Below are 23,752 nucleotides of genomic sequence, written 5' to 3' on the forward strand. Positions count from 1 at the left end.
AATGTAAGTCTGTGTTGGTGTCCTTTATGTATCCCCTGTTTCTGCTCAGAGCCATTAACACTCTCGCTTGGTAGTGGTGACTCATGAGGGTTTTAGGCACATTCCTGGCAAGGGATGGCTCAGTACTGTAAACTGATGCTCGGAGATGATATTGTCCGGTTGAAAAAAAAAAACGCACCTTGGTGACCCACTCAGAGTGATTTGTGGAGGAGAGTGGCACAATGCTATGTTTCTGTGTTTATGCTTGGAAGTGAAACAGGTAGTAGACAGCAGATTTGTTACCTTGATATTTATTATAGTTGCTTTAGCAGAGTTGGGAGGGCTGACAAAAACATTTTTATAAAAGTACTTGCAGGATACCAAAGCTCTAGTGTACAGCAGACACTGCATGACTGAGTGGGAATCCATCCCAAGCTACTCGCACACAGGGAAAATTGTATCAAAAGATAACAAATATTTTCTACAAATGTTCATAAACATACTAAAGAACATTAGTTTAATTATTGCCTTGTATTTTCTCAGAAAAATGGTTCTATACCTTTCTTACACTGTTGACGCAAAGGTGGGAATACAGTATTTTTCAAAAATATTTATTCATATGGGAATGATGATAATACTTACCAATATTTTTTATTCAACATATGGTTTGTCTTGTGTGCGTTGTGGTGGGGATGCCAGCAGGAAGCACTCTCACTGGTGATGACTCGCTTGTGGACATGGTTAATGTCTGACATTTCAAGGGTACTTATCAAAGCACTCATTGAAGTGCTCAGTTGACTTAGTTTTGTGTATTTGAAAGGAATTCAGTCCAGCAAGACAGCTATCGGCGTGAAAAAAAAAACGAAACAGTATGAGCTACGGGAGGAATTGCTATTATGTAGGTAGTCAGAGGGGTCAAAATGTCAGTACGCACAGTTGCCGTATAGAGACTATCCAAGGCTGCAGCTTCAAATAGTCATACTCACAAAAGGTGGTGGACAAAGATGAGCGTGCGTGTGGGCATACAGGAATGATGACAGGGTTCAGATATGAGAGATGAAAGTCAAATTAGTATTATGAAGCATGCATCACTAAATCATGAGAGCTCCTTGGGTTGGTTGGACCACTAAACTGCTGAAAGATTTCTTCACACAGGTTATACCAGAAAAAAAGCTTTGAGGTGGGGTCGTAGTTCAAGCTGACAGGCAATCTGTTCTCAGGAAACTCAAGAAGCTAACGTAATGCTCTGCTCTTTCACATCAACAAAACGTTTGTGATAAGAGTGTGTGGGTGATATTTGTCTAAATGGAAACAGTAAAGTGCGTGTGTGCGTAAGCGTGTGTGGACCTCATACATTATTCAAATCTCAGAAATTAAAGATGTAGATGTGGTCAGCAACAGACAGAGACAAGCTCACACATATGCCTGTGAGCTTGCATACAAGCACCAACAATTTTACCCAAAAGTTTACAAACTTCTTAATTATGCTAATATCAAAATACCCTCTGCCCCCCCCCTCCAAAAAATGTTTCACACTTACCTATAATGGTATACTTGCATTTAAACACACACACACAGGAAAAAAGATACGAATCGTGGAGGAAAGTAGGTCGACATCCCGTGTGTATGCATTTTGATAGGAGAGGCATGAAATGTGTCTCAAGGAGTGGAGATTTCACAGCTCAGTAGCTTTGTCCCGGTGCACCTGCTCACTAAGAAGGCGGGGGGCTGTGGGGTAGAGGAAATGAGAGCAACCAGGGAGGTGAAGTGAGAGGATTTCGTTTTTAAAAAAAAAAAACTGTTGAAAATCTATCAGAAGAGAGTAAGGGGTAGCTTACTGTAGCGGAACACTCGCTAGAATTCAAAACTGTACAAGCAAGTTCTGTCATGCGAGACCAAACAGACTGAACTTGAGTCAGTTGCAAGGTGAAACGTTCCAGTTTGACTGATATTCAGATAATTAAGTGAGTGCCAAAGAAATTAAACGTGTTCTTTGTCAAGGTAAGGCTATTACGTTTTTTTAGGCATATTTTAATCAAGATGTTCGAAGGACAGCGCAAAAAGTTATATTGGTTTTTATTCTGGTCTTTGATGATGAAAATAATATTTACTTATTTTCTCAAGTTACTACATTTGACTATGTGAGTTGTCACTTGAGCTATATTTGCATAGATTTTGGCCTATTATACTTCCGCTTATCCTCTCCTGTAAGAATTCTGCATCAACCAGCCTGGAAAAGATTTGAGGAGGACCACTTCTCCAAAGGTGATGCTGCAGACTATTCTTGCATAGATCGACTGGGGCAGTTCCGAAAGGGAGCCACTTCTCCAGAGGCGTCTAAGTGTGGTGCTTCATTTTATTAAATGGACTGTCATGCTGTTTTAACCTACATCATACAGCATCATATCATGCGATAAATGCTGCCCACTTGGCATCCATTACAGCCTCTTCACCCTTGAAGGGGCTCCTTGCATCTATGATCGCTTATCATGGTTTCTTTCTTTATTTCCTCCCTTAAATGGGTTTTCTTTTAGTTTTTTCTGGCCTGATTAGAGAGGGTCTAGACCAGTAGATGTCATTGATTTTTGTGAACTGTGAGCCCCTGAAGCCTTTTGAGACTCTTTTTTGATTAATGGCTATACAGATAAACTTGACTTGACTATAAAAGGTTGGATGGTAATGAATGCAGTCTGTGCCTCTCACATCGTCCTTTGTGGCTGCACGTTAAACAGAATGATTGGTTACGCCTTGTCAATGGGGGCCTGATTGAAACATGCCAATTGGTGGTATAAATAAAAATATTGTAAATGTTAATGAACGTTGTAAATATTAACTACCAATAAAAGTCATAGATTGATCATTTTCAAACATTTGAATTAATAGGAAATACTCAAAAATCTCTTTTTTTTGGGGGGGGGGGGAAAGCAATAAAATCAAAATGTTTTTGAGGAATAAGCAAGCAGTTTGCCAAATGTGGTGTTTGCTTCCTATACGTGAATTGACTTCTTTAGTGCAAAAAACAAATCTATAGGTGCATTTGTTCTTGGGCATTGTTTTATGCAGCTAGAAGTAAGCAAGGTGATTGTGTTATCTTGCACAGGCAGATGTTTTGAGCATAGCTGTGGCTATAAGGTCAGCGTTTCAGCCTCAGGATGCAACGCTAATAGCAGAGTAATGACATAGAAGGAAACTGCAGGGAAGCGATAAGGCAGGCAGAGAGAAAATGACCAGTGCTGAGACGACTGATTACATAGCCAGTGAGTGAGCTTTGGGAAGGAAAAGTCGCCCAAGAGTCAGTTGTGGAGGGTGTGAGTGGGAAGACAACAGACTTGATCTAGGGAATTGATGGCGGAGTGTTTTGACCTCCATTCTCATTGATGTAAGACCTTTACTGGCAACTCTGTCATTTCAATGAAGCAAAAAAATAACCAACAACAACGATGCATGTGTCACCATTTTTTACTTTGACGTGACAATGACATACTATTTTCTAAAAAGGGAGATATTTTCTTTCCATTGAATTGAATATGTAAAAATGTCAGGCGCCAGTTGCAGTTTCTATGTCACAAGTTATTGTATGTACAGTGATGCCAAACATGTAACATCTGGCAGGGATAAAAACAATGTTACCATGTTGTCATTGAAAATGTCTTGTCTAATTATAAGGACTGATGCTGAGCTTTATGCCAAGGTATTTGTGCTCTCTCTAGTGGCCATAACTTGTCATTACATTTATCTACCAAAAAGAATCTTGATACAATATTGCATTTTGTTTACAGTACGTCAGGAAAAACATAATTGTTGGGATTTGTATTTTTGACTGATAGTTGTATTGGATGCATATTTTTCCTCAGAATCTGATCCAGTCATCCATGAATTCCTAAAATAATATATGCTGAATTGCACAGAATTTCCTAAACTTTTAGGATGGATTCCATGTTCATAATTAAAATTCTATTTATTATATAAAACTGCACTAGATGAGGCAGAATGTTTATGTTGATTTTGCATTGGTTGTGCCGATACTACATGATGATGATGTGTTTAGGAAGTCTGTGACATCACAAAAGTGTCAGTCAACTTTATGAACATAGAGGTTTAAAACTTGAAAGTCACGAAGCCGTTATATAGTGTTTAGAGTACTCACTCGGGATTAAATGAGCTACCAGTAAGCAGTAAAAAGCACTTGGCCAAGATAAGATAAGTACACAAAGAGGCTCTTATCTGGAATAATGACCATTTTTGTCATTTACTGAAGATAAGCAGACATCTTAATGGAACTCAAACGTAGAATGGGAGACGATTTATGTACACGAGAGCCTTTGAATGCAAAGTAAAGTATTTGACTAAGGCTTGGTCCACACCTCAAGATCTTTCAATTTTTTAAATGTGGTGACCCAGTAATTGTGTTTGTGAATTGACAAAATAATTTTCTAAATTCTGGGCATCTGTGAGGATGTGAAGGATATTTTTTTTCCTCATAAAAGGTTGTTGATCCATAACCATTCATCCTTGTTTTATTACCTAAAAGGGTAACATGAGTATGGTACCTCCTCACTCATACGTGTTGAAGACTCTCCAAATTCAGAACGTGATACAATTGATTACACGAGTACTTGGAAATTATGGTATCATGTATTATGTATTTATTTCAACATGCACACTCCCCCATATGCACATGTATAGACATGGACAAACACTATAAGTCCTCACAGGAGATATCTGTCCTCGTCATTGCGTAGATTGGGTGTCTTGGGGTGATTAAGAATTCATGTAGAGCTCAGGTAACACACCTGATATGTGAGGGGACAGGAGATGGGAAGGAAGGAGGTGAAAGAGAGCAGTGTTAAGAAAGAGGTGTAAAGAGAGAGTGAAGCAAAGATAAAGAGTACAAAAGGAGAAATCATGAGTGTGTTTTTGCACTGTCTTGGTGCATTCTCGTTTCTCGTTTTGGTGCATCGAAGGAGTCATGGGCGATTTGGTATTGAGTCACCTGTCACTCAGAGAGAACTCGCTGAAATGGGACATTTACATGTTTTGCGTACAGATCAACAAATCTGGTCAACAAATTCTTACTACACTTCTTGTTTAGTTTTGTGTCCCAAGAAAAAGCGATTTATGAGGCCTGAATCTAGCGATCATTTGAAACCAGTACCAATCTCGTAAGACTTCATGGACACAAAAATCTACATATTATTCTGCTTTGTCGGCTTCTATTTAAAGGGCAAAGAGGTTGGATATTCTCTAATGTAGTGATTTAGTTTGGTCTCATGGTAAAAGATTACCAAGGTTGGAGCTGTGGATGTATGGAAGAAGATAGGGAGCTGTTGGGAGGTGGTGTGAGTGCACACACTAACAGATGAGTGTTATCAAAGAAACAATTATTTGTGTTTAAATACACACACAATAAGGGTCCCATCCCCCAAATTACAAGGCATTTGCAAACCCCTCACGTGTGTGGGTGTGTGTTTACTATTTAAACAGATGAGCTTCTTTGTGTTGTGACTCTCAAAATCCCAGTATCAGCGTAAAACAACCAAACTACAGCCTGAAGAGCTTAAGGTTTCCCACTCTTTTCTGCCTGATAAGAATGTTTGGAGGTGTTGAGCTCCGCCTGAGACCTAATTGTTCATAAATTGCACAGAGTTGTAATTAAAAGAGAGAGGAATTAAAATAAAAATGTTTAGTCCTGCGGTTTGTTTTTTTCAGTGGTGGAAAATTTCAAAAACAATATGATGTCCTTTTACATTAAACTACTCCCGATTGATAATTCACCAATAGGAAACTCACCAACTCACAATATTTTAATATGGAGCCTCACCAAAAACCAATCCTTTAGAAGTTCTACATGAAAGTGAGTGTTGTGAAGTGCCAGATTCCTCCCACCTTTATATTTTTCAAATCATCTAAGCCATTTATTCTTAAATGAGGCCAGTGTGGCCCATTTTTTCCACCCAAAAACGCAACGTGTTTTATTTATCAGGAAACGGAATTACTCTGCAAGTAATGATAGACCTAAAAGCTTTTGAGATTGCTCACTGCCTCAACTTCTGAGAAGTTTAGAAAGTAGCTAAACAGCGACTGTTGTCGCTGGCCACTTTTTAAATGTCCCCCTCGCATCCTGCAAATATTGGAAGTGGGATTGAAATGTTTTAAACGGCGACAATTAGTGTTCCCACATGGTTAAAGTCTGTAACTGTGGAGTCGCACAACCAGTTACCATGTCAACAAAACACTTCTGGTTGTGGTTCATACCGGAAGTCGCACCCATGATTTACACAAAGACTCCCGGAGCCTTGGAATAAGGTAGACATCAGAATATTTATGTGTGTGGTGCTCTGTGTTGAGATAACCATAGCAGAATAAAATAAGACAAATAAAACTGTTCATTGCCTGATTTTTTTAATCTTTGAGTGTGGTGTGTCACTGATAAAACAGTCATTTAAGATTTCAAAGACCCTTGTGCATGTTCCAGGCCCAAGGACGGCAGATGTTGTGGACTCTAGGAGGCGCCAAAAATCGGGGAAAAATTCACCTTATAGTCAGACGAATTACCAATTTCCCGATTTCAAATCAAATGGTAAGAAGAGTAAATTGAAATTAATATGAACAATTAAATATGCTAGACAAGCAAGGTCAATTAATTTTGTAAATTTGGATTAGATAAATTGGCTAGGGTTCTGACCAGGCCTTGGGCCAGATGTGGAAGCTTTCCTGGACCATGACCACCACTGACACTTAATGTTAAGGGGAGTGAGATCTTTTTTTTTATAGGCTGTTGCTGTCAAACACAAGTCAGGTGAAGTCCCGTCCCCTATAGGGCTCATCCCAAATGCTGACACCATCAACACCAACCTGTAACACAAACCAAGAGTCTCGCCCACCTCATTGTTCTCTTTCCTCAACCGAGCACCGCGGGCCATTTTCAGCCACTCCCCGTATTTCCATCCCTCCCTGGGTCGCTGCTAGTCCCGCCTTCCTCCCTCCGCCACCGGACCCAGCTACAGTTGGTTGAATACTCCCTCTGGTTGCCGTCCTCCAAACCTGGGCAACCATTTGGCAACATACATGCGCTGTACTCTTGATATCACTTTTCTACCACTCCTGGGCTCCCAAGTTGACCTTCACCTCAAGGGAACAGAACCAAAAGAGGCGTTTTCCTCCGATCCGGAACAACATTCAAGTCACAAGGTATGGCCAGAAACACCTCGGACAGGTGTTACGCACTTTCAGGTTAATCTAACTTGATTTCCCCCCCGATCGGACAGCAAAACGACAGTGAAATTTTACAAATTAAAAGTTATTTATAGTGCCCCGAATTGTTGCTCAGTCAAAGCCCTCTCGAGGTACAGGTGTAACCAGGTGACCGTGTTGCGTTCACCGACACTCCTGCACAAGGGTACAAATGACGCGTGAAATCGCTCCAGGGTGGCGCGTTTCCTATTACTGCAACTCGTTAATTTTTTTTTTTGTTCTTTATTGCTTACATCAGTCGTTCCCAATCTAATTATTCCACAAAGTTGCATTTGGGCTTGCGTGTTGAGTTAGAGTCGTGTTTTTCCACTTGTTGGTGTCAATACATATTCAACTTTGTGCTTATATGATCCTTTTAAGTCAATGTCTACAATGAACTGTTGACATAGTTAACTACATTTAAATGTTTAAATATTTTCAATTTAGCATTATCCTGAGGCAGAAACCCCTAATTGTAAAACCCACTTTGATATTATGAAACAAGAGTTAAGAGTCGTGTTTTTCCACTTGTTGGTGTCAATACATATTCAACTTTGTGCTTTTATGATCCTTTTAAGTCAATGTCTACAATGAACTGTTGACATAGTTAACTACATTTAAATGTTTAAATATTTTCAATTTAGCATTATCCTGAGGCAGAAACCCCTAATTGTAAAACCCACTTTGATATTATGAAACAAGAGTTGGAACAAATGAAACATAAAGCTGCTTGACATCTACAAGAAAACCCTATTTTAGGTTTATATTGTATTTGAATTGTTACATGACTCTTAATCATATTTTACAGTTGCATTTGGGCTTGCGTGTTGAGTTAGAGTCGTGTTTTTCCACTTGTTGGTGTCAATACATATTCAACTTTGTGCTTTTATGATCCTTTTAAGTCAATGTCTACAATAAACTGTTGACATAGTTAACTACATTTAAATTTTTAAATATTTTCAATTTAGCATTATCCTGAGGCAGAAACCCCTAATTGTAAAACCCACTTTGATATTATGAAACAAGAGTTGGAACAAATGAAACATGAAGCTGCTTGACATCTACAAGAAAACCCTATTTTAGGTTTATATTGTATTTGAATTGTTACATGACTCTTAATCATATTTTACATGTTAATGTATCGTCAAATATTTGCAACAGTCATGCATATTTGCTCCTGGATTAACAACGTCTCTCCCGTTCTGCAAATAGTAATGCACCCTTGCATGGATGAGCTTTCTGGCCTTGTTCTTGCCTGCTATCTGCACTTTGACAGCTGACTTGTGTTTTGTTGGTGTAGTCGGCATCTACTAATGGAGCAAGACAGCTTGTCGGACCAGTTCATGTGTGGTGATCCTTAGAGTGATAGTATGAGAGCAAGTCATCATGAATGAATGTGTAAAGTGAAAGAAAATGAATTTGATACTTACGGCTGATATTAACTTTTCACGTATACCGTCATTGCATTAGATGAGATAATGTTGTTGATGATGAAAGCTTGACGAGATGTTGTGTAGACTGCTTCTATAAACTGGTTTGTGACTCAGCAAAAAAAAAAACGGCAAGTGTTGTTTTCCCCTTACAAGCTCCACCTTAACATTTTAGCATGATAATGTATTTGAAACGGGACGTTACAGATAGCATCATGACAACAGCTGCAGTAGTTTTGGCAATACATGCATATTACTACCACCACTTTCTAGGATATATCCCAAGGGAAAAAAAACAAAACTGGTTGAACTTGAACAACAGTGTCGTATGCCCGCAAGCTCTTCTCTTTTTTTCTTACAGTTGCAGTATTTGAAAACACTACCCGTGCATGGGCCTGTGTGGCTTAAAATATGCACCAGTAAAATATCATGATGTGAGGCTAATAGATAATAACTAGAAACCCTTTTTATTCTATATTATGTACGTACTTTCTATTAACTCTGAAAAAAAATTATTATAGAATACACTTGATTTCAGTTGTTTCTACTGAGGTAGTATTTAAAAAAATAAATCAAAATAAAATCACTATTTGCACCACAATGTTATGGGTGCTTTTGTGGCCCATACGACACCACTTTACAAAGTCCCATGAAAACAGACCCTGAGTTTCAGCTTTTGTCTCACACTTTGATGCTTGCTGGTTGCATGTTCTCGAGTGTTGCATTCAGGCCAGTCCAGTGAGACTCCATCTTTTTGCAAAGCCACAGTGTGACCATGTGCCTTTTTTATATTCATGAAACATTCACAAAATGTTCATAATTTTCTATGATAAACATTTCCTCTGTTTGTAGAAGAAGGAATATATGAATATTATGCCATAGATGAGGTGATAAAACTCAAGAATTGCTCTTTGTGTTGGTGTTTGTGAACAGAGCAACTGTTTCTTCTTCTGTATCTTTTTTTTCTGGGGGGGGGGGTGACGATAGTGCTACCCACAGCGTGTCAGTGATGGAGCGTGCACAGTTGAATAAGTTATACAAGTATGTGTTTTAATATGACTATTTTCTCTCATTTTAGCCATGCTCCTGCCCTCATCACTACTTGTCCTCCTCGGCCTCGTGACGTGGCATCTCGGCACATCGTGGGCTGCCAAAATCATTGTGGTCCCACCAACCCTGTTTGAATCGCATATGTACATCTTCAAGACGTTGGCCAACACTCTGCATCACGAGGGCCATGAGATCCATTTCCTTGTCTCGGAGGGTCGCGAGGTACTCCCTTCCCCTCATTATAAACTACAGCGCTACCCTGGCGTGTTCAACAGCAGCACAGCCGAGAGTTTCCTGCAGTCGAAAGTTGACAACATCTTTTCAGGCCGCCTTACATTTCTGGAGCTTTTTGACATTCTTGAACACTACAGTCAGAATTGCGATGCAGTAGTAGGCAATAAAGAGGTCATGGACCGCCTCAAGCAGGTCAAGTTTGACTTGTTGCTGGTGGACCCCAATGAAATGTGCGGGTTTGTTCTCGGGCATATTCTCGGCTTGAAATATGCCGTGGTCAGCACAGGTTTGTGGTACCCCACGGAGGTGGGAGCCCCGGCCCCGCTCTCGTACGTGCCCGTCTTCAACTCGCTGCTGACCGACCGCATGTCACTGTTCCAACGGATCTCCAACACAATCGTCTACCTCTTAGAGAACTTTGGAGTCCATTTTATCGTGATCCCCAAGTACGACCGCATCATGATGAAGCATGGAATAAAGCCGCAAGTACCTATGACCGAGTTGGTGCGAGGCAGCCAGATGTGGATGCTGTGCACCGACTTGGCGCTGGAGTTCCCCCGGCCCACCCTCCCGCACGTGGTGTACGTCGGAGGCATCCTCACCAGACCAGCAAATCCACTGCCACATGTGAGTTGCAAGCTGCCATGTGCCAACATACTAAAAATAAATAGACGATGTGCTATCTTTACATTTAATCGTTTTCTCTTCTATAGTATAACTTTGAACACTCCTCAAAGATTCATCGACATCATGTTGTCAGAATCGACAATGAACTGATGGCTTCCGCCCCAAGGGTCAAAATTAACAGTTTGACCATCAATTAACCTTAGACACTTTATTCAAATAAACGTCCGGGACAGAAGTCGTAGCTAATTCACATCTTTTCTGCACAAACTGTCGTTGCTGTAAACATTTTATGAAATATTTATATTATTTGTCATGCTTTCTTTGTGTCTTTTTATTATTACTTGCATGTCCCCGCTAAATTGTACACAAAGCAGCCTGAGGAATCAGAATCAGCTTTATTGGCCAAGTTTGTGCATGCCAAATAAGGAATTTGACTCCGGTTGAACTCATGTCATTGGTTTAAATCGATGTAGTAGATACTAGAGGGAAGAGACTGACGGACAGCTGAGGGTGATGGTAGGAGGGACTTAGTCCACGGTTTGGACAAAGACAGCGCGGGTCGTTGGTATCTTCTGCGTGGACGTTTTGGAATGCCTCTTTGGCCAAGAGGGAGCATTGTGCCCTAATGTGTGAGGGAGTTAGAATGTAAGCGCAGGGAGAACGAGGCCATTGTTCTTGGCAGAAGCCAGGGGACACTGAGACTTTTTATGGGGTCACTGTGGCTTCCTTGTAGGGACAAGCAGGCTGCTCCGCTTGGACACAGAGCACAGTGTGCCATTGCAGTTACTCCGTGCCAGGGCCGGTTTTAGCTGCCACAGCTGGACCATTTACCGCCGTCTGTTGGATGTGGAAGACTCAGACATGGCTCCTCTCTGATCCTTCCTTGAGCAGTGACCAGTGTCACGCCATCCTGTTAACATCCCTGAGTGATAAATGACAAAAATAAACAAATTGGTGCAAAACGATTGCTGCATGTTGGCTTTTGATGCTGCAGTATGATAATCGGTACCCATTTCGCTGCAGCAGCAGCAGCGTTTTTGCTTACTAAAATATCCTGTTGTGATTATTCACTTAGTAAAGATGGAAATGGGACATTAGGTATTCAAATAGAAGCCTGGAAATCAAACTGACATTGACAACAATTTGGACCTGGAACGAGGTTTTATATGACTGACTTATTTCCTTCTTTATCAGCAAGACAACCCTCTAACAACATTTTGAATCCGTTTTATGACCTCAGACCCCGTTAAATCATAAACGCTAGATAAAGCCTCATGTATATCAATACTGTAATCTTTATTGCTGTTGACACAATCACTCTATAAAATAACACAAGTCAACTACAATCTTGTTTAAAGGCAAGTTTTGCCTATTTGGCCAGAAATCAGTTTCGTTCGTTGTTCATTTTTCCAAATTGAAACTGCACATGATGAAACTCTACAACAAGTAATAACATAATTTACATAACTTGAAGTGAAGCAGTGAACATTGCGTGTTATAATACAAATTTGTCATTTTTTCCATTTATTTTTTTACATATTCCCACAGGACTTTGAAGAATGGGTTAACGATACAGCAGAGCACGGCTTTGTTGTTGTGTCCTTCGGCGCTGGGGTGAAGTACCTTTCCCATGACATTGCACATAAACTGGCAGGAGCTCTCGCCAGGCTACCCCAGCAAGTCATCTGGAGGTAACGTACCACCCTTTCCTTGTTTATTCGTCACAGCTATCAGAGTAAATGAGGTGGAAATGTTCCACTTAATTGTCCTGATATTTTCCCACCTTGTTTCTCAAGCACCTCTGCTTTGAAATTTGAATATTTCACGTAATACATTCTGATTTTGCTGCTATATATTTTCCTGGCTTGCTTTGAATTAAAACTGTGCGGCCGGTTTTTATCTGGTCTCACTCGAGTGGTTGATTGCTCTCCTCAGGTTTTCTCTGGGTTCTTTAGTTATTTCCTACATTCTAAACACATGCATTCTAAAAACATGTGTTGGACTAATAGGGTACACAACTAGATTTTTTATGCACATGAAATTTATGCAAGAAACCATCTTCATTGGAACATCGTGTTTTGAGTACTTGAGTAATTTGCTTAAAATATCACAAACAGGGCGGCTCGGTGGCGCACTGGGTAGCACGTCCGCCTCACAGTTAGGAGGGTGCGGGTTCGATTCCACCTCCGGCCCTCCCTGTGTGGAGTTTGCATGTTCTCCCCGGGCCCGCGTGGGTTTTCTCCGGGCACTCCGGTTTCCTCCCACATTCCAAAAACATGCTTGGTAGGCCGATTGAAGACTCCAAATTGTCCCTAGGTGTGAGTGTGAGTGCGATTGGTTGTCTGTCTCTGTGTGCCCTGCGATTGGCTGGCAACCAGTTCAGGGTGTACCCCGCCTACTGCCCGATGACGGCTGGGATAGGCTCCAGCACGCCCGCGACCCCCGTGGGGACTAAGCGGTTCAGAAAATGGATGGATGGATATCACAAACATTTTAATTAATGCGTCATTCAGTAAATAATACTGCCATTAGATATTGCACAGTATATTGGAATAGTAAAATAGCTATCAAAACAGGAACATTAAAAAAAAATAAAGCGACAATATTTTTTCCCCTGAAACTATTTGGTGGGGCTTTTTGAAAATTATATTCTTATGAGAAATGAGAATGAATTAATTTCTGGGCATTTTTGTGTAGCTTTTGGCAATCTGGGGCTCTGACATGGCCACCGTGGCTCATACTCAAAGACGCTGTCTCTGACCCTGAGCTCACCCGTGAACCTGAATGAGGACAATTGGTATTGAAAATGGAGCACTTAAGACTCACTTCTCTTGATGACTCATGTGTTATTGTAATCAAGGATTTCACAGATGGAATGAACCAATTTATCACACTAAGTGGCAGTACAAAAGGGCTGGAAAATTCACTTAGTTAATCATTGTCGAACGTAAACTCTCTCACGTACGGTACAGGGTGTTTGCTGCATAGCTGGGGTTTCTGTGAATGGTTTTACTTCTTTGCTTTGGCCACAAAAAAAAATGAATGATAAGTCAGGCATGAGTATGTGCTCTGCAAATAAATCAGTAACAAAGGGTTCAACATGAACTTTGGGTAAATGTTTGTGCTTGGTCCGTGAGCAGAGAATTCAATTTTATGTAATCATTTACCTATTCATCACACTGACCCATAGACAATGACACAAAAGAGAGACTAGCAAATATGAGATACTATTCTATTTTTTCATTTTTTGAACCAGTCATTGACTAAGAGTGTCAGTATTGACATATTTTTCCCCTACCAATATTGAATGACTTTGATATTCTTAACAATGTTGTTATAGCCACCAAGTATGACACTCAAGGCGATTACATTTGTAGAAAAATCGGCTTTGAAGGGGGCTGAGGAAATGAGGTGGGATCAAGCCCAATGAATCGTGTCATTGATCATTGGCCTGCATGAATGTAGGCCTTGATTGGCAGCACAGTGACTTAGTGTTTTGTTGCAGATAGTGAGATAAAAGATTTTGACGAACGGATGTGTCTGCATTGGCTGCTGCTTGTGTTAGAATGGGAAATGAAATCCCATTCAAGACCAGTTGTAACTTTTTTCCACAATGGGAAATTATGACCAGTTTCTTCCATCTTGTATTAGCAATCCATGTTTGTGTTCCGTAATATACATCTCTGACACGTTGAATTGTGCTTCACATCTTTGAAAAAGGTTGACTTATTTTGATCATGTACTGTACATGGCTTGTACATCATTCAAATGTGTTAAACTGATGCAAATTTTCCCCTCTTCCTGAAAATATGAAAATAATATACAGACATCAATTTAAGACTATTGAATAATGTGCATGAGGGGGGTGACGTAATCAAAACAATTCATCATAGACTTAATATAAGGATGCCATTAAATAATAGACCAAGTATATCAGGTGTTCATTTTTAGACTTGAATGTCTGGCAGTGACCTTTGTCACAGATTTGTGGCAAAAGTAGGTCAGTGATTGCATTTATTCATAATCATGATGTAAAATGTGAATTATGGTCTTGCTTACACCCCTTTTTTTTTTTCAAAACAGATTTTCTGGTGTTCCGCCCAGCAACATCGGCAGCAACACCAAGCTTGTTGATTGGATGCCTCAGAATGATTTATTGGGTGAGTTCACAAGAGCATTTCAGGACAGCTCTGCTCAGCGTTTAGAATGCATTTTAGTGTACCCACAATGGTTCACCTCCTTCACAAATCCTTCCTCTCCTGCCTACTTTATTTTGTGGATGTCTCAGGAAATAGGAATGTGCAGTCCTGAATGACTGTCTGTTTGACTTTATTTGGTATGAGTAGTTCTGTTTTGTTTTAGCTTTTAACACTGAATAAAAAATGCAAAAATTGGCAAACATTTTTAGCATTGCAACTACAAAACGACATTCATAGTGCCGCATTCTAATGTGCATGAGTCACTGGTGTCAATCTTATTAAACCTTTGCCAGCGTTATTTGCACATATAAAAAAAAAAAATAATCACACAACAACTCATGTCTTTTATTGATAAGGTCATTCCAACATTAGAGCCTTCTTGAGTCACGGTGGGCTGAACAGTATCTTTGAAGCCATGTACCACGGGGTGCCAGTGGTGGGTGTACCCCTGTTTGGAGACCACTACGACACAATGACCCGTGTTACTGCCAAAGGTATGGGCATTATGTTGCACTGGAAAAGCATGAGCGCAGATGACCTCTACAATGCCCTCTTCACTGTCATAAATGACCCAAGGTGAGATGGCTTTTCTACTGTATTTCATTTAATTTGACACATTGTTATTGTTTTTGTTCACATGAAGCATAAAATAGACGTCTCATTGACGTCTCCATGAAATTAGAGCGAAAAGCAGCGCCTCATTTACCCAAAGTACTCTATTTCTATCTCCTCCTGAATTGCTCTTCTTTAGATCTCTTCTATAGATGAGATAATAAAAAGATGAGCTACACGCTAGACCACGTGTATTTCAGCAAACACAAGATTTTGAGTGATTTCATTTCTTCTGCGCATTTTAGGATCACCTCTGTTCACATGCCAGACACACTGAGATTGCATTTCAAATTATTTTCCTGAAAATCCAAATTTAGCACACCATATAAACTTTGGTTCTGTTCAACATTGCGCTGAAAGTACAGACTTGCCAAAACAATGTCATGATGCAGACTGATATCATTGTCATACAATATGACCAATTTGTCTACATTTAGGATACATTTTTCCCCTAAGAAAAAAATGCAAGTGGCTTCAGTGTATTGTCATTAGGGCTTGTGTTTCGCGATTAATTTACATGACCTAAAAAAGGTTACCACTCTGCAGGTACCGACAGCGGGCAACCATTCTCTCTACTATCCACAAAGACCAGCCAGACCACCCAGTGACAAGAGCCGCCTACTGGATCAACTATACCCTGCGGCACAATGGCACGGGTCACCTGCGCTCTGCTGTATATGACATTTCCCTCTACCAGTACTTCTTGCTGGATGTGATTTTCACCATAGGGTCAGCCTTGGTTATCTCTGTCTTTGCCTTGCGACATTTGGGACGGTTACTGAGGGCAAAATATGGTGACAAGAGCCAAGAAGGCGGCGTTTCCAGGGAGGAGGGAAACATGGTTAATGGATACTGCCACTGCTTGTCCAACGGTAAACACAAAGGCAACGGCTCCTTAAAGACGGAGAAGAAGGTGAATTAATTTTCTCAAATGGCCAAGAGGGATGAGGAGGCAGTTGCTCAAGGCTGTGAACCCTCGGTTTTTATTTTTTATGAAAGCTTCAGAGGAAAGCCCTTGTTAGGTCTGCATCAAGAGGCAAGTGAAGAAGGATATGCAATATCTGTATGGAGCGCTTGTGTCTGTGTGTATGTGTGAAAGTGCGCCCACCGAGGAGAATTTAAAATCTAATAGCAACTGCTGCAGCATATCACCAAATTGGAACACTGAGGATGAAACACTTTTCTCCAGCACATCTTTCTGGCCTTCTAAGAGTGGAATGACCATGATGGCGACATCACTAACCACACATGAACTTTTAAAATTTTGGGAATATTTAATGAGAAGTTCACCGAGTGTCTGCATCAGCCCGAGGGCACATCTATTTATTACTGTATAAACGAGTTTTAACAATGGATGTTTTATCTTATTTTAATTTATTTAATGGACTTATTTTGTGGTGTGGTAGCATGATGATGGATATGCAGTCGCTCTAATATCCCCAATGTTATGTCAAGTTTTACTTATGTATGGTTACTGTCTGAATTACACCCCACCTGTGAAATCGTCCTCTGTCTTAAATATAGTAAATCTGTCAGATAATTCCCCCGAATGTCACGTTTAATTAGATTATTATCACATGATGCGAGTCAATTTCTGCTAGACTGCTTTTAGGGTGTATGTTTACAAATAAAAGTAATTCAAAAATTAATGATGAATGACTAATGAAATTGGTAGTATCGGTTTGGTCAGCTGCTGATTTGTCTGATTTCCCCTGTCAATGTAGTTTTGAATCCATATCTATTTAATGTATATATCGGTCAGATAGTTACAGTATCTATTGATTTTTGACCAGGTTGAATCACTGGTTGGGTTGCTCATTTGTGAGCGTGTGGTTGTCATTGGGAGCTGACAAACTAATTTGGATTAATATGACTAAGATTGCGAATACTTAGATTTACTATTAAGATTTATAAATATAAAACTGTAATCTCATTCTTTCCATGTTGTTCGGTTGGTGAGTGCAGAAGTAAATGTACACCCTGGATGTGATTACCTGAGAGTGAAATGGTTTGATTTACTTTTATGCATGCAGGTTTAATGTATAAGCAAATGTAGTGTATAATAAAATAATAATAAGAGTATATGTAATATGAGATGATAATAATAATAATAATCGAATTTCTATATCATCTTTCGAGCTACCCAAGGATGCATTACCGTATTGTCCCAACAACAATACACACATACCCCAAATTTTCTTTGTATTCAAATATTATGCGCTCCCAGAATTGGGTATCCATACTTAAAAATTGAAGTATTATCTGCATAGTAATTTGATAGATTATGGGTATTAGCACTTGTATTAAGACCCCAGATATGAATAAGTAAAGTCCTAAACACATTTCATGTGTGATAAAAATACCAACTTTTTAAAATTATTTTGATAGGACACACGTTGGCCTTGACAAAAAAAGTAAAGCTCATGAAATTCAGTTAAGAAAGGAGCAAGTTACAATTTAATTTCCATGTTTGTTCAATGCCTTTGATGGGAATGTCGATCCTTCCAACATTGTTAGCTGGCTTTTACAGCATGCTGGCGCATCTCCTGTTCATGGGTTTTGCTTGACGTCATATATACAACCAAGACGACCAAGCATTGTAAAATTGTCTATGTGACAAAAAAAAGACTTGCTTGTCATGATTCTTGCAGGTTTTTGTGGGGCCGTAGAAACTGAATTGTAGGTGCCAGTACACACGGACCTACTTTCACTGTGAAACTGCAAATACGTAGTAAAAATCACGTCTGGATGCTTTGATCACTTTGCAGGTACGAATAACAAGAGAATATATGTTATTTAGGGCAACTGGTTAATTCCAAGCTGGAATTAGTGAATATCGTGCAGACAGCTGTTGGCACATCACTAGTTCCCAAACGGGAAAGCGATGTCTGTCTGTTTGTCTATCTGTCTGTCTATCAAGGAGTTCATCATTTCAAAACATTTTTTTCATTTTGTGTAAATCTGCTCCATGACGTTTTGATATGTATCCGGAATGTAAATAGGCTGCTGTAAAGTCTATATGCAGATGCAGGGCGGGTATATTGTATGGTGAGACAAAAGGGTGACCTATACTGACTGGAGCCGGGCATAATTAATGAGTTGGTTGTTTTCAATTCTGTAAGTTAAATTTGTTGTGTCCGGAATTGAGGCAAAGAGCAGAGGCACTGTCTGAAGAAAATGATGACTTTGCGTTATAGGAAAATATTGTACCCATACAGCCTCGCAGACCTTCATTTGGGCCAAGTCTTCCAGACAAAGGCCTCGATACATTAGTTCTGAGCATTTAAAGAAAGTCTCCTGTTAAAACTACTTTTTAAAAATACACTATTTAACTACCTTTTAAAAAGACACTATTTAATTAATTACTGGAAATTAGTGCTGATTTGTTCAGGAATTTTACAAGCGTGTATGATGCACATAACAATATTATTCCCTAGCAACATGATTGACAACATGCCTGCGCAAGCTGCTGTAATGGACATTTTATTTTTTGTTAGTGTGAGGACCAACTTTCATAATGTTTATTTTAAAATAACGTGGGTTCTCCGAGCAAGCATAATAATGCCATTTTCTATCAATGCATTTTTTACACAAAATCCTCATGAATTCTCTTGAAAAGAGCCTGTAATACATTACAGTGCATTAGTGAATTATTTAACTGATCAGCAACCTATTGTAAGTTGATGAAAGCTTTCTTGTCATTCTTTCTCCTGTGAGCTGCAATGACACTGACCTATGCCTGCTGAAAACATACCTGAATGATCATTTTCATCATCAGTAATACATGCAGCTCTCAGGTTTGTTGGCCATCAAGTGCTTCACAAGCTATGAACAGGGTCTGGAAAGACACAGAAGCAAAATTATGAATTTACATTGTTATTTGCTTATTTCAGTATTAATGTTGTAAAAGATGTTCTACTGTAGCTCCTGTTTTAATCTGTAGCTTCACTTTTTTTTTTTTTTAATGAACATGAGAATTCAACCGTGTTTCCCTACATTTCATTCTTTAGTTTGGATTTTAAACTACTTTACCTTGATTTTAAAATGTTCCCATTATGTGTTGTAAATATTGCAATGTAAACAAAATACTAATGCTCAATAAAAAGCTTTGCAGAAGTCATGCTTACGTTTGTTGGTCACTTTGCTAAAAGCAACATTTAAATAAATAAAGAAAATGATTAATACAGATATCCAAGTTGATGATGTTTTGGGTCTCAGCTTGATAAGAGGTCGTATAGACCACCGGTCCCCAACCACCGGGCTGCGGACCGGTACCGGTCCGTGGGTCATTTGGTACCGGGCCGCACAGAAAAAAAAAAACATATATATATTATATATATTATCGACGATCAATTAATTCAGGTCAAGGCGCTCGTCCCGGTCATGTTTCCCCAGTCGAGCCCGCAAAGTTACCAAAAATGAGTAAGAATTTATTTTGAAAAATATGAAAATTTGGGGGATTCTCCCCAAATTGCATCCGTCGGTGCACCTGTGCCTCTTAACACAGGTAAATCCAGGTCAAGACGCTCGTCCCGGTCCCGTCCCGAAGCGAGCGAAATATATAAGAAAAAGAGATGTTTGGAAAGAGGAAAAATGCCTACAATGTGGATGCAAAAGAAGAGGTTACAATTTCCAAGAAAAAGAAAGCTGCATTAAAATCAAGGTAGAAGATCCCGCGATCGCCACAAATGTACGGAAAATCCTGCTTCCCTTTCCATCGGAATTTTCTGCGGTCACCGCGACCGAAACAAAGTTACAGAGCAGATACATGTTGGATCATGGTGAGTTTTATTTTATTTTATTTTTTAATGCGCTTTGTATTTGTTTTGTCATTTTATTTAATCGTATTCATATATTTATTATAAATTTATTATTTATATTAAAGTCGGTCCGTGAAAATATTGTCTGACATGTAACCGGTCTGTGGCGCAAAAAAAGGTTGGGGAGCGCTGGTATAGACTTTCTGTCTGGAAACGTTACCTCACAGCAAGAGGCTTCTACAGAAATCAGATAGTGTAATCATCTAAAGTAGCCAGCTCCACACAAGCCATGAAGACAGATACGGTTATCTAATGCTGAATACCCATGCTGAGTGAAGGTGGGGTAACAAAACACCCAGCCTGGTACCCGGCTTCGCTCACTGGTCCTGTTAATTATTCACATTGCCTGTGGAGGCTTGCAGACCTCTTTCGCTCATCATGCTTGCAAACGTCTGCAGCTATGTTTAATTTACACCTTTCAAGCTGTTTTCTTTTGTGGCCACCACTGGTGCAATCTGGCACCCTTTGCGTTTGCTGACACACCAGACAGGCCTGAGATGAGGATTCAAGACATCTTCCTAGTGCTCGATTTAATGGTGGCCTGTGTTCAGTAGGAAGATGTTATCGTGTCATCATGACCTTCTCACTGCATTGCTGCATTAATCTTTGTCCAACATGCACTTGATTTCCAAATGTTATAGTATGGCTGCCTTCATCAAGAGGTCACTGGGTTCAAATCTGGAATCAGGTCTTGGTGTGTGGATTTTCCAACTGTCAACTTCTGCCCACATTTAAAAAAACATGCATGTTCATTGAAAACTAAATTAAAACAGATAGGAGGAATGATAATATTAGGAGAGCATTGGTGAGAACCCTTTTGCGTGAGCTTAGAGAAAGCTTAATTAATTTAAGCCCTTTTCCATTCTTCACTCTTTTCTTTTATCTGAACATAATCAAATGCTGTTTTGGCATTACAGTAGTTAGAATGTTTGCCTCCAAATCATGAGATCTGGGTTCAAATCTTTGTATTTGTGTTGTCCACAAGTGTGTGCGAGCTCTCCCCTGTTTTCCTCAAAAATAAAAGATAAAAAAATCAGGCTTAGTTGAATATTATTGTGTAAAGGTAGTCTACTTGCACCCATCGAGTAGTTTCCTTCAAATCCAGTAGAAGGCAGTGTTATTCCATGACCAAAAATGGCTTAGCTATTTCCACTTTAGTTTTCTATCCCCACCAACAGCTGAAGGACCTGTTGTATGGACGAAAGCTGAAATCTGTGAAGATCTGATGCAAAGCTCTCGCAACACATGCACGAGGAGAAAGGGTGGTGCTGACGTAATTCTAGTCCGTTGTGACAGTCCCAGTTTTTATACTCCAATTAAAAATGTGCCAACATCAAAATCTTGGGGTGCATACTAACGTGTGAAACATGGCTTGTTAAAGTTCATAAACTACCGTCTGTGACTTTTCAAGCCAGAATTTAAGTGGCCGGAAGGGCACACTTCAGAGGAGATTGTTATAATGGGTGCTGATTAAAATTTTGGTTCTGACCAAACTGCTTTCTCTCCATTCAGGCAGCCAGCATGAAAGTGAAAATGTACAAAATACTGTTAAGCAGAAATGTTATTCGTATGGTTCTTGTTTCTGGGATAAAGGTTGCGTGTTTTCTGGGTGGGTTATAGGCAGCCTTTATGGCGGAGTGGTCCAATTTAATTTCGTTGTGGTCACAATCGAGAGTGTGAGGGCACCAGCGGTACGGACATCTGATATGAAATTCATGGGTGGGAAAAGAGTTGATTTTATAATCCAAAATATTCTACTAAAAACACTTATAGCCTTTCAATATAACATTTCTATAAAAATAAAAAAAAACGATAAAATAAAAAAAAAACAGGTGTTTGCTCCGGGACCCATACCGGCAAACAAAGAAAAATAAAAAAGTACCAAAAAAAGAAACATTTGAAGAGTTCTGAAGGTACCTGTGATTTTTTTTTTTTTTTTTTTTCCTCATTGGCCCATTGATCTGTGTGTATGTTTGTGTCAGTGTTTATGGATAGATCAAATCCTGTCAATGTGTCAACATGTAGCTAGAAGAAGCCTGGCAGCAAGAAGGAGAGACTGACAGTTTTTATATCAATCAGTCCTGTGTGTGTGTGTGTGTGTGTGTGTGTGTGTGTGTGTTTGTGTTTGTGAAAGGGTTGGGAAAGGGTATTAGGCTGGAATCAGAAATAAATCATGTAGTTTGGATGTCAACACTTGTCAGTTTGGCTCACCTCTGACTGTAATCTCTAAACTCCAGTGACCACATGTCAAATCTTACATTTGCACGCACACACACGTGCACCCACGCATGCACACACACACACACACACACACACACTGACTTTGAAATGGACAGATGCCTTGTGTGTGTCACCCACAAGAAGAGAGTTGGCCAAATGTTCTCCTGGCACAAAAAAATCATTGAGCCTCTCTGTAATTTACTCTGTGCTCCTCTCCACTCTGAATTAATTTCCCCGCTTTCGACTCAACCTCTTTTATTTTCCACTCTTCCTTTAATTCCTTCCCACAGTTTTCCAGCCGTCGCTCCCTATATTTTCACTTTTGTTTCAAACGTCCCCGAAAGCGGAGCGTGCAGGCTCATTCTCCATATCTGTGATAAATTGCGAATTGGATTGGAGAGACTTTCCAAGCCAGATGTTTAATTATGTGTGTGATTGAAAACTCTTCAGAAAATACTAAATAAACATTAAGTCATGCTGAAAGTATCAAATGCTCTGCTTACCCCCCCCCCCCCCCCCCCCCCCAATATACAAGCTTGTGAAAGTATAAGCCACTGCTCTCAGGCTCGTTACAGGTAACAATCAATATTTAGCAATACAATCTTTGTGTCAAGGTTTGAGATGATCTTTTAAATTGTTTAAAAGTCCTTTTTTAAGCTGTCCTTTCTAAATTCAACAATGAGCATCTAGGATTTGCTATCCGTTTAATCGGCGCTGGAAACATCAAGAAGGTATGATTTGAATGGTGCGGCCCTGACACATCTCAGACAGCAGCAATAACAAAGAGGTCAGTGGAGACGTGTGGGCTGCTGGGATTAGGTACTGACCTCATAGGTGTGCTGTTTACGCAAACGCACATTAACACACGCACTTGCACACGCGCACACACGTTCCCTTTGAGCTCAGTGTACAATTTGATCCCAATCACATATTTCATTTTCTTTGATCACAACTCTGTTTTCAGATTTGTAAGGACAAAGGTATCCAAGCTATGATTTGCACTCTAAAACAATTGTTTAACTTGCCATGTATTGCGTTTTTTGGGCCTTGAAACAGGCAGGCTACACTGGCTTGACATTAATAACATGAATGAATGAAGGCATTTTACTGTCTACAACTTGCTGAATTTAATCTAATGTGACCCCTAAAACATGTTTTTTGCAGGAAATAATGGAAATTGACTTAATCCATTGATTCAAAGAAGAGTGATGGAAAAATGAAGCTTCAAATTTGCCTCATCAACCTTTTGACTCCTTTATGACAACTGGTTCATGAAGCAAATTTGAAGCTTCATTGTAACGTCACTAGTTTTTTACAGGTATATGACTTCCCGTTTACCTTTCAAACA

At 39.7% G+C, this 23,752-nt stretch overlaps 1 protein-coding gene across 1 annotated transcript; it reads left to right on the top strand.

Moving 5' to 3' along the window:
• The first annotated feature begins 6,932 nt into the window (after positions 1 to 6,932).
• On the top strand, positions 6,933 to 19,480 carry ugt8 (UDP glycosyltransferase 8). The gene is made up of 6 exons (XM_049720381.1): positions 6,933 to 7,170; positions 9,721 to 10,553; positions 12,102 to 12,244; positions 14,637 to 14,713; positions 15,109 to 15,328; positions 15,911 to 19,480. Exons 2-6 carry the CDS (start codon positions 9,723 to 9,725, stop codon positions 16,284 to 16,286), a joined length of 1,647 nt encoding a protein of 548 aa, XP_049576338.1. The 5' UTR covers positions 6,933 to 7,170; positions 9,721 to 9,722; the 3' UTR covers positions 16,287 to 19,480.
• Positions 19,481 to 23,752: the final 4,272 nt, after the last annotated feature.

The sequence above is a fragment of the Syngnathus scovelli genome, chromosome 5 (assembly GCF_024217435.2).
Source record: "Syngnathus scovelli strain Florida chromosome 5, RoL_Ssco_1.2, whole genome shotgun sequence".
Classification (NCBI taxonomy): Eukaryota; Metazoa; Chordata; class Actinopteri; order Syngnathiformes; family Syngnathidae; genus Syngnathus; species Syngnathus scovelli.

Coding starts and splice junctions, on each gene's coding strand:
- ugt8 (XM_049720381.1), top strand. CDS start 9,723: ATGCTCCTGCCCTCATCACTACTTGTCCTCCTCGGCCTCGTGACGTGG. Junction 10,554..12,101: donor CAGCAAATCCACTGCCACAT/GTGAGTTGCAAG, acceptor ATATTCCCACAG/GACTTTGAAGAATGGGTTAA. Junction 15,329..15,910: donor ACTGTCATAAATGACCCAAG/GTGAGATGGCTT, acceptor ACCACTCTGCAG/GTACCGACAGCGGGCAACCA.